General features: G+C 35.0%; 2 protein-coding genes across 2 annotated transcripts; both read right to left on the bottom strand.

Annotated features, from left to right (window-relative positions):
• Window positions 1-520: 520 nt before the first annotated feature.
• Window positions 521-1,783, bottom strand: LOC102664758 (uncharacterized). Its single transcript, XM_006598467.1, has 2 exons — window positions 1,472-1,783; window positions 521-1,189 (listed from the first exon to the last, which is right to left on the bottom strand). The coding sequence occupies exons 1-2, from the start codon at window positions 1,781-1,783 to the stop codon at window positions 521-523; spliced, it is 981 nt and encodes a 326-aa protein (XP_006598530.1).
• Window positions 1,784-2,298: 515 nt separating this feature from the next.
• Window positions 2,299-15,465, bottom strand: LOC102664886 (uncharacterized). The gene is made up of 2 exons (XM_006598468.1): window positions 15,146-15,465; window positions 2,299-2,683 (listed from the first exon to the last, which is right to left on the bottom strand). Exons 1-2 carry the CDS (start codon window positions 15,463-15,465, stop codon window positions 2,299-2,301), a joined length of 705 nt encoding a protein of 234 aa, XP_006598531.1.
• Between the last annotated feature and the right edge of the window lie 341 nt (window positions 15,466-15,806).

Below are 15,806 nucleotides of genomic sequence, written 5' to 3'. Positions count from 1 at the left end.
ACATGACCATGCTCTTCAATGCATTGATGGCTTGCGCTTAGCGCATTGGCGGCGCTTAGCACTATTCCAAAGAATTTCAAAATAGAGAGGGAATTGCGCTTAGCGTATCACCTCGCTAAGCCCAATTTGAGAAATTCATATTCCAGAGAGATAATTGGGTTTAGCGCAGCGAAGCGCGCTTAGCGCTACCATCCAGCCACTAGTCAGTGGTCCAAGCACTTAGCACGAGCAAGCGCTCACTTAGCACGAGCAAGCGCTCGCTTAGCGCGTGAAGACTTGGCGCTTAGCTCAAGAGACGCACTTAACGAGTGAACAACTGAAAATTTTTATAAAAAGTTCTTTTTCTATTCACCTCTGCCCCAAAGCTTATGAACCCCCTTTTTCAATATTAAACAAGCTGAAAACACACAATCCAAGCAACAACTACACTAAATGCAAAAAAAAAAAACAAAATTAAAAATGACTGGGTTGCCTCCCAGCAAGCGCTCGTTTAACGTCATTAGCTTGACGCAAAATCCTATTATCCTGGATCAACCAAGGTTCCCACCTCCAGAACCTTCTTCTCCAATCTTTTCGCATCCATCACATTCACCTTTAAACAAACATTTTGGTCCGGAAAATCTTTCTCTTCATGGAACATATCAAAGCTGATTTGTTGGTTTTCAAGACTCATTTCCAACTTTTTCTTCCCCATGTCCACCACACAGCTTGTAGTGTACATAAATGGACGTCCCAAAATGACAGGAATATCCGCATCTTCCTCAATCTCCATTACAACAAAATCAGTAGGAAGGATGAGATGCTTGACCCGAACCAGCATGTCTTCAATCACTCCATAGGGTCTGGTGACGGAGCGATCAGCTAACTGTAAGGTCATCCAAGTAGGCATTATCTCCATCTCTCCAAGTCTCCAGCACATGGAGAGCGGCATCAAATTAATGTTGGCTCCCAAATCAATAAGAGCCTTGCCTACTGCAACCTCACCAATAGAACATGGTATTGTGACACTTCCTGGATCTGAATGCTTCCATGGTAGGATACGTTGAATAACAGTGCTGCAATTTCCTTCCATAACTATAGTGTCACTGTGGATATACCTGTTCTTCCTAGTTAGCATGTCTTTCAGAAACTTAGCATAGAGTGGCATTTGTTGGAGAGCCTCTCCAAAGGGCATTGTAATCTCTAGCTTCTTGAAAATATCCAGAAATATGGCTAGATGTCTCTCCTTATCCTTCTTGGACGGTACCAAAGGATATGGTACTTCCTTCCCTTCAGCTGATGTGGTCTCTCTTCTTCTCCCTTGAAATCTCACTCTTGCTTTTCTTTCTCTCTTCTACATTCTCTTTTTCTTTTTTTGTTTTCTCATTTTTTTCATTTTCTTTTTCTTCCTCTTTTTCTTTTTCTTTTTCATTTTCTTTTTCTTCCTCTTTTTCTTTTTCTTTATTTTTCTCCTCATTTCTTGTTCACTCACTTTTATTATTGTCTCCTTCTTCTTCTCATATTCTACCTCCAACTCTTCTTCAGATTCATTCAAAGACTCTACCATAGGGTCAAGTGCTGGGTCAGACACCAGTTGTTGTTTCTCTACACCAATTCCATTCTCACTCTCATTCATGGTCACCAATCTGCTTCTAGTCATGACAGCTTTACATTCCTCCTTTGGATTCTTCTCAATATTAGCTCCAAAGCTACTAGACGGACGATCCGCCAACTGTTTTGCCAACTGTCCCACTTGGACTTCCAGATTCTTTATGGCGGACTCTGTGCTCTTATGGTTTGACATAGATACTTGCATGAAGTGAGAAAGAGTCTCTTCCAGCTTCGTTGTTCGATCATAGAGACTAGGCCCTTGTTGTTATGGCTTATTAGAAGGACCACCCTGGTCTTTGTTGAACTGGTTTCCAGGGTGATTCCTCCATTGTCCCTGTGGTGAATTATATGGCTGGCCATGCTGAAATCCAAAATATCCACCAGCATTGAAATTTTGTCTTGGCTGATTCCCCATGTAGTTGACTTCATGTGGTGTTTCTTCTTGGGAAATACATCAGCCAGACTCATGTGCTCCACCACATATGACACAACCTGCAACCTGCAAAACAGCAGAGGGTGAAGGTTGTACAGAATTTAATTGAGTTGGCAGCTTACTTAGTGTTTCTGTCAATGCTTCCAATTGCTTGGACAACAGCTTGTTTTGTGCCAACAATGCATCTTGTGATGAAAGCTCTAGCAAGCTTCTCTTGGTAGGAATATGGGCTCTATCACGCAGAATTGCATGGTCACTAACATCCATGTTCTTTATTAATTCCAAAGCTTCTTCAATTTGATCTTTCCCCCTACAGAAGCATCAAGAAGCTGCTTGGACTGTGGTCTCAACCCGTCAATAAAAATGTTGAGTTGTATCGGTTCTGAAAATTCATGAGTGGGTGTCTTTCTTAGTAAGCCTCTAAATCTTTCCAATACCTCACTCAAAGATTCATCTGGAAATTGGTGGAAGGATGAAATGGCAGCTTTCCCTTCAGTTGTCTTAGACTCTGGGAAGTACTTCTTCAAGAATTTCTCAACTACTTCATCCCAAGTCTTGAGACTATTTCTTTTGAACAAATGAAGCCACCTTTTAGCCTCTCCAGACAAAGAGAACGAGAACAAGTTCAATCTAACTGCGTCCTCAGGCACACCAGCCAATCTAACAGTGTTGCAAATCTCAATATAAGTGGCTAGATGTGCGTACGGGTCCTCGTTGGGCAAACCATGAAACAAATTGTTCTATATCAACTGGATTAATAAGTGTGGGTAGGTGATATTTTGTTCTTGAACTTTCGGCTGCGCAATACTAGTAAAGAATTTCCACACACTTGAGCTTAAGTAGTCTTCCAGAGTAACTCTTCTTGGCTCCTCAGCCATGATATTTGCTTCAGCTAAAATTGTATGAGATTGCCCCTGAGTTGGAAAACTAGAAGATGCTTCAGAAGATAGAGGTTCTTCTGGAGTTGTTGCTGCCTCAATGTCCTGCAAAAAATTTCTGTTTCTTCCTACTTTTCTTTTCCTGCAAGTAGTGTTAATTTCCAAGTCTATGGCAATCAAAACACCTGCAGAAGACCTTCTTTGCATGCAAAACAAGCATAACATCAATTAACCAATTCCAAAGAACAATAAATTCTCCAGTAACTAAATATTCACAAAAATAATCAATGAATCAAAGAAAAAATGAATCAATGCCTTCAAACTGAACTAAACTTTCCAAATGAAAATAAGTTCCCCAGCAATGGTGCCATAAATACTTTGTTCGCTTCCGCACACAGTTCCTTTTTCTTAAATTTACAAACACTTATATCAAAGGGGAAGTGATATACTGGCAAGCGCACCGGGTCTCCAAGTATTTAAAATTAAAACGGAATGATCCGAGTATTGAACACAGGGAACTTGTTTATTTGGCAAAGCTTTGTTCAATAATCAGGCATTTTGTTGATAGAAAATAATAATTGTGAATTGAAGCAAAAGTATGATATATCCTAATTAGAAAAATAGTAAACACAAGCAATTAAAAGTGACAACAGTGGTTTAAAAGCGTTGGGTCTTTCTAATAAACGAGTTGATGCATATGAAGATATTTCTCTAATTAAGAATGTTCTTGTGTTCTATGCTAAAGACTAAAGTACTAAACCTCGATCCCTCGTAAGTTTAGACTAATTTAAACCAAGCTTCACCCTCAGATCCCTCTTATTGGACTAGGCTTAATTTAAACAACATTATAATCACAGCATAATTAAAAACTAAAAAACCTGCAATCTATCCCTAGCAATGCAGTTATCTAGCCCTGCTCTATCAAGTTTTGAGGAAACAGTACACTTCCCAGTGCTAAAGTTCCTAACAGTACACACCAATGGGTGATCAGACCAAAAGCATGCAACAATGAAGCATCGATAGAAGCAATGAACACATAAAACACACTTAATTAGATATGAAGAATATTTACATCAACTATTCATTAGAAATCCCCAACTAGGGTTTTAGCAAGCCATAACAAGGAGACCTAAATTACAAATTAGACAGAAAATGAAGAGCAATTCCTGCTTACACATGAAGGGGGATCCCTCCTCCTCTTCTTGACACCTCACAATCACTCAAACACTCTCAAATCACTCTCAAATGGCTCCTTATTGTTGCTTCCTTCTCTGAGTATGTGCCAATGCTGACTATGTAAAAGTGTAATAAATTTCGTTCTTGGAAGGTTGTTGATGATACCCTAATTCTGACAATTCAGGCTTTAAATAGGCTCTGAAATCGCGCTGTCACGCTTAGCGCCACTGTCGCACTTAGCACAAGTAAGTGGATTTGGGCTTGGCGCCAATGCTGCGCTGAGCTTGGCAAGAGACGGACGACTCGCTTAGCAAGCTGATCTTACGCTTAGCACGCTACTTTGATTCAGGTGCTCTTCCAGATTCCATCTTCATGCTAAGTGCGCTGAAGCCGCGCTTAGCGATGGATACACGCTAAGCCCACTGAGTCCGCTTAGCACAACAACCACTTTGGCACTTCAGGAAATTAGCTCCTTTTTGCTTGAAATTATATAGATTTTAACATTAATTCCAATAAAAGAGACCCTAATGATAGAGATCAAAACATAGTAAAGTTTTTCATACAAAAGTTAGTCGTATAAGACGACTAATGGTAGTGGATGGCACGGCTACACATAGCTGATCAAGGTCATTCAATATGTCAAATTTGGTTATTAACTAAATCCTACACAATAACCCAATGCATGATGCTCTAAGCTTCTTCTACAAGTTTCATTTAAACTCCAAAAGCTCACAAAACTTGGCCATTCTTCCTTTCTTTCACGAGCTGGTCATGAGGGAAGGAGACGCCATTCCAAGCTTTTCCAAGTGTTCTTGAACCCTTCTTCCATCAAGCTTAGGTAAATGACCTCCATTTTCAATTCTAAGCTTGATTTTCACTTCATTTTCTTGCTCTATTCTCACTTGTAGTTTCAAAATCTTATTTTTGCACTCTTGAAAGTTGGAAATTTAAACTCCTTCATTCTGATTTCTAAATTTTGTGGAGGATTATCAAGGTAAGGGGGGGTCTCTCCAACACTTGAACCCTATTCTTGTTGTTAAACTTCCTAAAATATGTTATTATCTATAAATATTTGAATTATAACAACTAAAAGAGATCTTCAACTCAAATTCAAACCAGTTTATCTTTTCTTCAATTATTATTTTCACAATTTGCATTATTTTGTTAATTTCAGTACTTTCAAATTTTCTTTATCGCTTTCAATTTAGCTTTTTCACTTCCCCTACACCAAGTGTTCTTTGGTGTAACTTGGAAATTGATTGTTAGAGAGCATATGTTCACCTTTAACGCAAATCGGTTGATCTTTATTTCAGCATCTTGTTGGAGTTTTCAGTCAATACAAACGGTTTACTATCACACAAGAACTACTGCATTTTTTACTAACCTTTCTAATATTGTATGTCTCATTTTAATAATTTATTGTTTTTAGAATATTTTTTATATCAAATTATTTATAAAGTATTAACTATTTTTTTAATAACACTCTCAAAAAATAAATATTTTAGTATATGTATAATCAATTAAACATTTACGAAATAAGGGTATTTTAATAAATTATTATTTTATCATGAGAATAAGGATAATAAATTTTTTAAGAGCTGTGTTACCACAAATAAAATAAAATGGAAAAAAGACATCTCAACCTAAACGTTTTCTCTTTCTCTACTAGTTCCGTGAATGGTCTAGACTCTCGTAATGAACCACCTAATGGTGCATGCACATATTCCACAAATTCCTTTAAAGATATAATATCTCCTTCTCATATATTTTGATGTTTTAGCTTTCTATTTTTTTCTTCAAAACATTTGATGTTTTATAATTTTAAAGATTAATTAATGCATTTGTCTCAAATATATCCTTATTTAATATCCACTACTAATGGTACAAGTGTCAAAGATTAACATATTAAATGAGAACATTTTAGTCTAGATATAACAATTTTTAGTTCCATTTAATATTTCTTAATCTATGTGCAATAACCTTAAACATTAAAAGATATGGAAAGGTCGTAGTATATCTTAAAGGCAAGGGGACTCCTATTGTGTGTTTTAAAGTTATTCTCTTGCAGCAAAATCTAACAAAGATTGAATATAAAGATGACAACCCATTGAAACTAATGGTTCACATAGTTGACTTGGTTTTTGAAGGCTCGTGTGCCCCATAGTAGGATGCTTTAATGATAAAGCTTTTAGGTAAGAGTATATTAGATTTCGTTTTATGAGGAAATGTAAAACAAAAAATTTGGAAAGCTTTATGCAAGCTTTGAAATTCTAGACATTCATAATGGTTATTTCATCGTCCCTTTTTAATATGAAGGTAGATCATTTGAAATTCATAGAAATAGGACCATGGATGATTTTTCAACCATTATCTCATGATCCAAACATGGTAATCAAATTTTATCTCTCCAGCTACGAAGATTGAACAGACATTGGTTTGGATCCATTTCAATAGTCTAAACTTTATCTATTATGATGAAAACATTTTTCTAGTTCTCACCACAACACTGGGAAACCAAGTGAAGGTCAGTATTAACATAGAGTACACGATAAGGGAGGGAGATATGCTAGAGTATGTTTAGAAGTGGACTAAGCTAGCTATTTGATGAGTGTGGCTTAAAGGATTTAGGTACCCTGTTGAATACGAAGGGATGCATAGAATATGTGGATCCTATATATGGTTGTTAAGGACACCTCATGAGAGATTGTAGAAAGAAACTTGTGGTTGAAAGTGATGTCTCCGATGTTCTTGATAAAATGGTCAATGGGCAATCATGACAAGCAACCATTATGGAGCCTCCTGTCAGCGTCAACCAAGACAGATAGAAGTCAACATCAACCCTACAAGTACAAAAGAAATTAACGTTCTATTCAATGATGTGAGATTCATTAAGTGATAGAATACTATTCTTAAATGTTTGTAGTTGAATAATATTGTTAACTAGGACAATGATAATACATTAAAATTATTGTGTGAGCAAACTAATGACTGCATATAAGAGATCATGGATATGAAATATCAAGTCAACACACAAGTATAAATATTAAGAGTGATATTTATACTATACAAATGTTAACATTTTAATTATGTTAGGATTTACACCGACCAAGTGTAATCAAATCCTAATTGTAGTATTGAATCGAAGCTCAGGTCGTCTGGTAAGGGAATAGTGCATGGATGAATATTCAAATTAAAACCTTTTAGATAAAGATATTTTTGTGTTTTTATATTTTAAAATACCTAAAACTAAAACTTATCAAATAAAAAATAAAAGATATATTTTTCTAGAGAGATTACTATGCTGAAAATTTAATAACAAAAATTAAAAGAAAAGGTAAGAAGTTACTTGTTGATGCAATAATAATTATAGACGAAAATAGTAATGTTGAGATGCAATTGTAATCAGAATCCCCTCTATTAGCTGCAGTTCCCCACACTTCTACATCTTTATATCATTCATCCCTAATTCACTAATGTATTCTATCCCTAATCCCTTAAGTGATAGACCCTAAATCACTTGCCTTGATTCCCAATCCCTTAGCAAACCAACACAAGCAACCAGCATTATCATTTATAAAATAACGAGGATTAACCAAGATTATTCTATCCCTAGAGATAAACCCGATTAAGTATCTGATTCAGTTCAGGTTTCAACTAGACTCTCCAAAGTGCACGTCAATTCCTCGAATCATCTATGAGGTGTGTAGGCTCATAAAGCATTAAGTATAGAAGGCAAATAATGAACTCAAATAATATATTAATTTGAGAAAATTATATCAAATAAGGTTCAATCTTTTCCTATCATAGCTAAGAAAAAAACTAATCATTCATGAAATACAAGAATAGAGAAAATAAGAGGGCTTTTCAGTAAAGGGTGGTGTGCAGAGGTTTTTTTTGTTGCTGACTATGCCTCTCTATTTATAGAATCATAGATGTGTTTAATAGAGGCAAATAATCTCCTTAATTTACAAAATAATATATAATTTATACAAGGAAATTATCTCTTCAATACAAGAAGAAAACGAAGAAGAAAATTCTGATGATGAAGATTTTTCCTTCTTTGTTAAGAAATTTCAAAAATACATCAAGAAAAGAAGAATTGATAGGCGTCGAAATTTCAATAATGTAAGAAAATCACAAGAGGATTCTCAAGTCCTTAGGTGTTACAAATGCAACCAAATTGGTCACATCAAGGCCAATTGTCCGTCAAATGAAGAATGGTCGGAGAAAAGTGAAAAGAAAAGATCTGACGAAAGAAGAACTAAGAAAGCATACATTGCATGGGATGACAATGATTCATCCGATGGTTCAGAAAAGGAGATTAATCTTCTAACTAAAGATTATGAAAGTGACGAGAACTTCTCTCAAGGATAAAAATCATGATCCTCATCTTTGAAGATCTAGACACTTCAATTCTGAAAAAGGTAATATCAAAACCATTATCTTATTAAAATTTCTCTTAAAGTTGAAATTTTTATTCAAACAATTTGACTATGATGACTAACAATTATTTATTTGTTTGTCTTTTGATTGCTTGAAATCATGAGTATATTTGCTTGATTGATTTCATTCTATTTGCATGAAATATTCATTCATTTATTTAAGTAAAATCAATATTCTTCATACTTGTGTTGTGATTGTTCTTGATAAAATTGATTTTCTTCATGTTTTAAATATTTTTGCATGACATGATATGTAAATTACATGATTGAAAATTATTCATAAAGTATTTTCAAATATAGTATTTTCAAAAATAGTTTTCAAAACTTCTTCTCTCCTAGAAAGCCTTCTATTTTTGTTTTCTGGCTAAAATAACCACTGGTAATCGATTACAATAATAGTGTAATCGATTACAAAAGGTTGAAGAAGATGTATCTTACATTCGGTCAAGCTTCGATCTTCCACCATCGCCGCCACCATCATCTTAGAATTATATTTTAATATTATTATTACTACTTTGATTTTCAGCCTTGTATTTTGGCTATATTATTATGGTATTTGAACAATTTACTATTTCCTTATTTGCATGGTGTGTTTGGACCAATATTAAGTATGTTATTTGACTATGTTAAGTTTATAATTAATCTAGTCATGGTTGCTTGCTTCATGGTTTTCATGGTTCTTGCTTCTTGCTTCATGATTTGGTTGATATTTTTTCATGAACATTGTATGAATGTTTAGTTATATTTTAATACGCACTTTGGCTTTTTGTTGATGCCAAAGGGGGAGAGAAATGGGATTAAATCAAGAACTCACATGAGTAATTAATTTAATTTTAAGATAAGCATAAATTCAAAAACAGAGGGGGAGAATTTATGAGAGTGATTGACTAGGAAAAAGTGTGTGTGTGTTTCTTGATTTCAGAAGTTGTCATCATCAAAAAGGGGGAGATTGTAGAAGCAAAGCTTCATGGTGAATCAAAGTGATTCAAAGGTGTTTTGATGATAACAATGATGATAACAAAAGATGATGACAAAGGTGATGACAAAAAGCTCAAAGATCAATCAAAGAACAACTCAAGAGAATCCAAGATCAATCAAGAACAATTCAAGAGTTCAAGATAAGAATCAAGAAGAATTCAAGACTCGAGAAGAAAGTCTAGAGTCAAGAATCAAGAATAAAGATTCAAGGTTCAAGATCTCAAGAATCAAGATCAAGATTCAAGAGAAGGCTCAATCAAGATAAGTATGAAAAGTTTTTTTCTCAAAACCTTGAATAGCACATGAATTTTTGACAAAACCTTTTACCAAAGAGTTTTTACTCTCTGGTAATCGATTACCATATTGTTGTAATCGATTACCAGTAGCAGAATGAGTTTGAAAAAGTTTTAAACTGGATTTACAACGTTCCAATTTTTTTTCAACGATTACAACGTTTTGGTAATCGATTACCAGTGCCCTTGAACGTTGAAATTCAAATTCAAATGTGAAGAGTCACATCCTTTCACTTAAAAGCCTTGTGTAATCGATCACACTAATTTGGTAATTGATTACCAGTGACTGTTTCTGATAAATCAAAAGATGTAACTCTTTAAAAGGTTTTTTGACTTTTTCAAATTGGTTTTAAGTTTTTCTAAAAGTTATAACTCTTCTAAATGGTCTTCTTGACCAGACATGAAGAGTCTATAAAAGCAAGGCTTTGTTTTGCAATTCAATTCAATCTTGAACACTTATTCATACAATCCTTTACAAGCCTTGAATCTCTTTGAACTTCTTCTTCTTCTTTGTACCAAAAGCTTTCTAAAGTTTTCTGGTTTTCCAAACCTTGAAAACTTGTGCTATTCATCTTTTTCATTCTCTTCTCCCTTTGCCAAAAAGAATTCGTCAAGGACTAACCGCCTGAATTCTTTTTGTGTCTCTCTTCTCCCTTTTCCAAAAGAACAAAGGACTAACCGCCTGAATTCTTTTGTGTCTCCCTTCTCCCTTGTCAAAGAATTCAAAATGACACAGTCTGAGAATTCTTTTGATTCTTCCCATTCCCTTATACAAAAGTGTTCAAAGGACTAACCGCCTGAGAATTCTTTTGTATCCCCATTCACAAAGTATCAAAGGTTTAACAACCTGAGATCTTTGTCTCAACACATTGGAGGGTACATCCTTTGTGGTACAAGTAAAGGGTACATCTACTTGGGTTTGACTGAGAACAAGAGAGGGTACATCTCTTGTGGATCAGTTCTAGTGGAGGGTACATCCACTAGGTTCAAAGAGAACAAGAGAGGGTACATCCCTTGTGGATCTTTGCTTGTAAAAGGATTTTTACAAGGTTGAAAGAAATCTCAAGGACCGCAGGTCGCTTGGGGACTGGATGTAGGCACGGGTTGTTGCCGAACCAGTATAAAAATTCTTGTGTGTTGGTTTCCTTCTTCCCTACTCTTTTACTTTCCGCTGTGCATTTTAATTTCCACTTTTACTTTTTGTTAAGTTTCTCTTCTACTCCATATTCTTTTAACAACATAAGTAAAAGCCTTAGAAGAGTAATTTTTAATTGGTAAAGTTTTAGGAATAATTAATTCAACCCCCCCCCCTCCCTTCTTAATTATTCTGAGGCCACTCAACATTCATTTCATTTCATTCACTTCCTACCAATTCTTGGTACCCCAAATTTTCAATTTAATACATACTTTGCTTTGTCCTCAATTTTTTATTTTTCTTTACTTAGCTTCTCTCTTGTTTTTCTTTATTTTTTGTTTTTCAAATTTTTCCTTTTTCAATACTTTACAAGAGATAATAAGGATAATACTTTCAACCTTTGTTCACATGATAACGTGTTGGTACCTTTTATTTTTGTCCCCTTTGAGTGGTGCATTACCACTCAAAACTTAAAACTTCTCCCAATTCCTAGACATATGCTCTCCTATCCTTTAAGTTAAGGGTAGTAACAGATATATAAACATATAAATTTCAAGGTTACAAAATTAGAAAAGAATACATCAATTAAGCTCAAAGAAAGGTTCAAGGGATAAACAATGTAGGGCAGGCTTTTTGGCTCTTGGCTAAACATGCAAACATGGCCTTGATCATTTCAATGCATACAATTGCAATCAATATACAAGAGATTCAGTCAAAATCAACTATGAGTGAAACAAGAGTGTCTCTCAATATATATTTGTATCATTATAAGGATCACTCACTTACCAGGCTAGTTCTACAAGTTCCTTTATTTGCTTTCAATTTTTCATGCGAAACTCATTTCACATCTCAATCAAGCAAAATCATTGGTTTTCACTTTTAGAATTTGAGTTCAACCACACAAAGAATGATTTAAGAACAAAAACTTGTTTTATTTTATGGTGGGTTTGCAAGAAAATGGTGATGTTGCTTAATCACATAAGTTTCCTTATCTTCCTAAGAATAAACATATTCCTAAGCTACCACACATATACTAAACAACTAAACTAATAAAGAAAAATTCACAAAAAGTAAAAGAAAGGGCTTGAGAAGGCTTCACTTAGGGCTGAACAACCCTCAACATCTCCTCTCATCCATTGCAGCCTCACCACCTCCCTAGTCAACAAGTATGTGGTCCTCCAAACGAGCTGGCCATTAATAAGGCTGCACATGATGAACAAAACTAAAAAAAAGCAAGTTAGTGTTATGCTACTGAGTGATGATTTTTTTTGAACTCCAAACTTAAAGCTAAAAACTATCCTAAATAAATGTAATGTAAAATGTAAGAGTTAGAAAGCTGAGTTGCCTCCCAGTAAGTGCTTCTTTCATGCCACTAGCTTGGCATTTGGTGTCACTCTAAGGATCTTCAAGCTTGATGACTATGGTGTGTAATGGGAGTTCTCTACCAAGTTAAATCATTAATCTTTGGCCATTAACCAACTAGTTGTGGTCTTTGGATTGGTCCTTTATCTCTATAGCTTCATAAGGCTTAACATCTTTGATAGTAAAGAAACCACTCCATCTCAATTTTAATTTTCTGGGAAACAACTTTAATTTTGATTTGTAGAGCAATACTTCTTGTAAGGGCTTGAATTCTCTATAGAGGATTTTTTTATCATGGCACCTATTGGTTCTTTCTTTGTAGAGATGATTCATATGCATTGAGGCACATCTCTTCAAGTTCTTGTTGTAAGGACCTGCCTCGTCACTACGATATCCCCACTCTAAACCACGTAAATTTTAATTTTTAAATGAAAACTCCATTAATTTGCTTATGAAAAATGAGAGTAAATTTTTTTTTGCGATGTACATTCACTAAACAACGCACAATTACTTACATGAATATATATATATATATATATATATATATATATATATATATATATATATATATATATATATTAACTTAGTACACATCATTCACATAACAGAAAGTAAATTAGTTCATACATATAATTAAATTTGTGATTTATATCCTCAATTCAAAAAGAAAGAATTATAGAACCAGCTACAGAGAAGTTGATTAACAAAACACAACTCTCTCCCAAAATAATCTCAATGTCATCACGTCGGTTTGGTGGTTCCACAAAAGAATCTCACTTCGTGTACTCTATTGTTGTCCGTTTGCTCCCACAAATGAAGGTTCGTGATCGTCACAGGTACCAACCACACGGTACAAAAATTGCAAGGGTGAGTTTATTATAAAAGAAATTAACACAAAAATCAAATAACCATGATTAGTAAGAAAACATTAACAAATACCATAATCATACACAAACATCCATTAGTCCAACATACATTCAACAAGTAGTCATCTTTCGTCTATAATTCCAATCAATCATGCTCAGTATGATGCATGCACATGACCTCAACTCTCAATGCAATGTAGTACCATTCGTCAGGAAATAGCCTATGCATGTCCACGCGACACTCTCAACATCAACATCATCTCATCTCAATGTCATTATCAACAACAACAACATCATCTCATATCAACATAATCATCAATAACAACATCATCTCATATCAATATTATCATAAACACCAACATCGTCTCATATCAATTATTATCAATATCATCTTCAATAACAACATCATTCTCTATCAACATTATCATAAACATCAATGTCACCTCATATCAATTAATATCATCAATAACAATATCATCATTAAATCACATTCGGCATATACATACATATATAGTTCATTCCTAAGATTCACACTCCCCAGGTCTTCAGACAACACAAGTCTAATAAAAACAATAATGTCATTTATCAATAACAAACGTATTCATCCCATTAGTCAAAAACATTATTTTTCTTGAAAACCAGCATGCAACAGGGACAATCATACATCCCCATAGTTAGGTTCCCTAACCCCAACTATGGTATCAAAAGCCATAAATTATAATAAACTCCCATCACCTATGGTGAGCTCTCTGTCAGTTCCCTTTTGTATCGCTCAGAGACCTCTCTTGTTCACGTTCATCAGTCCAAACGCAACATTCTATACACCAAATTGAAGCAAATTTAGTATAGATTTCAAAAATAAGGTTAATAACAACATTCAGATTCAATTACCTCTCTCAAAACATAAAGGGATAAGGGGTGTTTTGGATTCTACTAAAAGGAGATGTCATTTTGAAATTCTGATCACGCCAATGTGATTAGGGTTCAGTGAAGGTCACGAAAATAACATCAATTTATAAAAGATAATTTTTACAATGTCTCATTTTCAAGGTTTTTTCAAAGGAAGTGTAAAAACACCCTATTACAGTACCCAAAACATAAGAGACACTAAGAGAAGCTCAAACAAACTAGGAGAAAGGCTTAGAAGTCAAGATTACCTCAGAGAAGCTACGAAAGAAAAGATTGAGGGATTGTTCTCCACCGAATCCTTAAGGTGGATTTTGAGGATTCCGCTCCGATTAAAATGTTCCTCTCGGAGTGGTGGTTCAGGGGCAAGCAATGGCAGATCATGTTGGCCACCGGTGGTCATGGGTGGTGGAGGAGGAGGTGTTAGGGATTGGGTGGTCGTTTGAAGAGAAAAAGAGTGAAAAATCATGTTTTTCACGCTGAAGATTGTATTTATAATTTGTAGATCTCGCTTAGCGAGCTCATCTCTCTAAGCGGGAGTCCACTTTTGGTGCTAAGCATGACTTTTTGTGCTTAGTGAAATTCCTCTCGGGTTGGGATTTGCGCTGAGCGCAATTCCTCTTGCGCTAAGCGTGACAATTCATACTCAGCATAATTCCCTCTTGGATTCGAATTACACTTAGTGCACTTCTCACACTAAGAGAGAGGTCAAATATTGTTATTTAAAAATCCCAATGGTTAGACCGTGGGGACATGTGTTATGAACCTGTAGTCAAAATTTAAAGATGATCCAACTGTTAACGAGTCTAGGATCACAGTTTTACCGAAATAGGTTTAGGTAAAATTTGAAATCTCATAATTTTAACTAGGTCAATAAAACTCCACATAACTCAACATCCACATCAAGAAAATCACACATGACTATTTCAAAACCATACCTCAACTCATTAAAGTCAATCATATAATCAAATAACACAATAAATAAAATTAAACATCGATTTATAGTTAGTGAAATTTTAGGGGGTTACACTGGTAGTTGTAGCTTCCTCTGTTCTCTAGATGCTGTAGAGTCAAGATTTTCCATACACCATTTGAAATGGGGAGAGGCCAATAGGTGTTTTAAAGGTTGTTCCATATGCCCATAGGCAATGATCAAGCTTTGCAGCCCAATCCTTCCTTGAAGCAGCTACGGTCTTTTCTAGTATCCTCTTGATCTCTTTATTTGAAACTTTAGCTTGTCCATTTGTTTGCGGATGATAGGGTGATGGTACTTTATGTTGAACATCATAGTGTTGGTAGACCTTTGAGATTTGAGCATTACAAAAGTGTGTACCTCCATCACTAATAAAGAGTCTAGACACTCCAAAGCTAACAAAGATGTTTCTCTTTAAGAACTTAATCACCATTTTACATCATTGGTTGGACTAGAAATTGCCTCCACCCACTTTGAGACATAGTCTACCACTACCAAAGTATATTCATTGCCACACGAGGATGGTAAGGGACCAACAAAATCAATTCCCTGACAATCAAATACTTTTACTTCCTGCATGTTCTATAATGGCATTTCATGTCATCTAGATAAGTTTTCAGTTCATTGACAGTTATCGCATGATCGTGCATGGTTATGAGAATCTTTGAAGAGTGTAGGCCAATAGAATTCAACTTGAAGGATCTTTGTAGTTGTTCATTCTCTATTGAAGTGGCCTCCATATGGTGAGTTGTGGCAATGCCAAAGTATGCTAGC

Source organism: Glycine max, chromosome 15, assembly GCF_000004515.6.
Source record: "Glycine max cultivar Williams 82 chromosome 15, Glycine_max_v4.0, whole genome shotgun sequence".
Lineage (NCBI taxonomy): Eukaryota > Viridiplantae > Streptophyta > Magnoliopsida > Fabales > Fabaceae > Glycine > Glycine max.
Note: the sequence above shows the minus strand (reverse complement) of the source record. Positions and strands in the feature narration are given on the sequence as shown.

Coding starts and splice junctions, on each gene's coding strand:
- LOC102664758 (XM_006598467.1), bottom strand. CDS start 1,783: ATGTCAAACCATAAGAGCACAGAGTCCGCCATAAAGAATCTGGAAGTC. Junction 1,190..1,471: donor AGAAGGAGACAATAATAAAA/GTGAGTGAACAA, acceptor GATATTTTCAAG/AAGCTAGAGATTACAATGCC.
- LOC102664886 (XM_006598468.1), bottom strand. CDS start 15,465: ATGGTGATTAAGTTCTTAAAGAGAAACATCTTTGTTAGCTTTGGAGTG. Junction 2,684..15,145: donor CTCTCCCCATTTCAAATGGT/GTATGGAAAATC, acceptor CAACACTGTTAG/ATTGGCTGGTGTGCCTGAGG.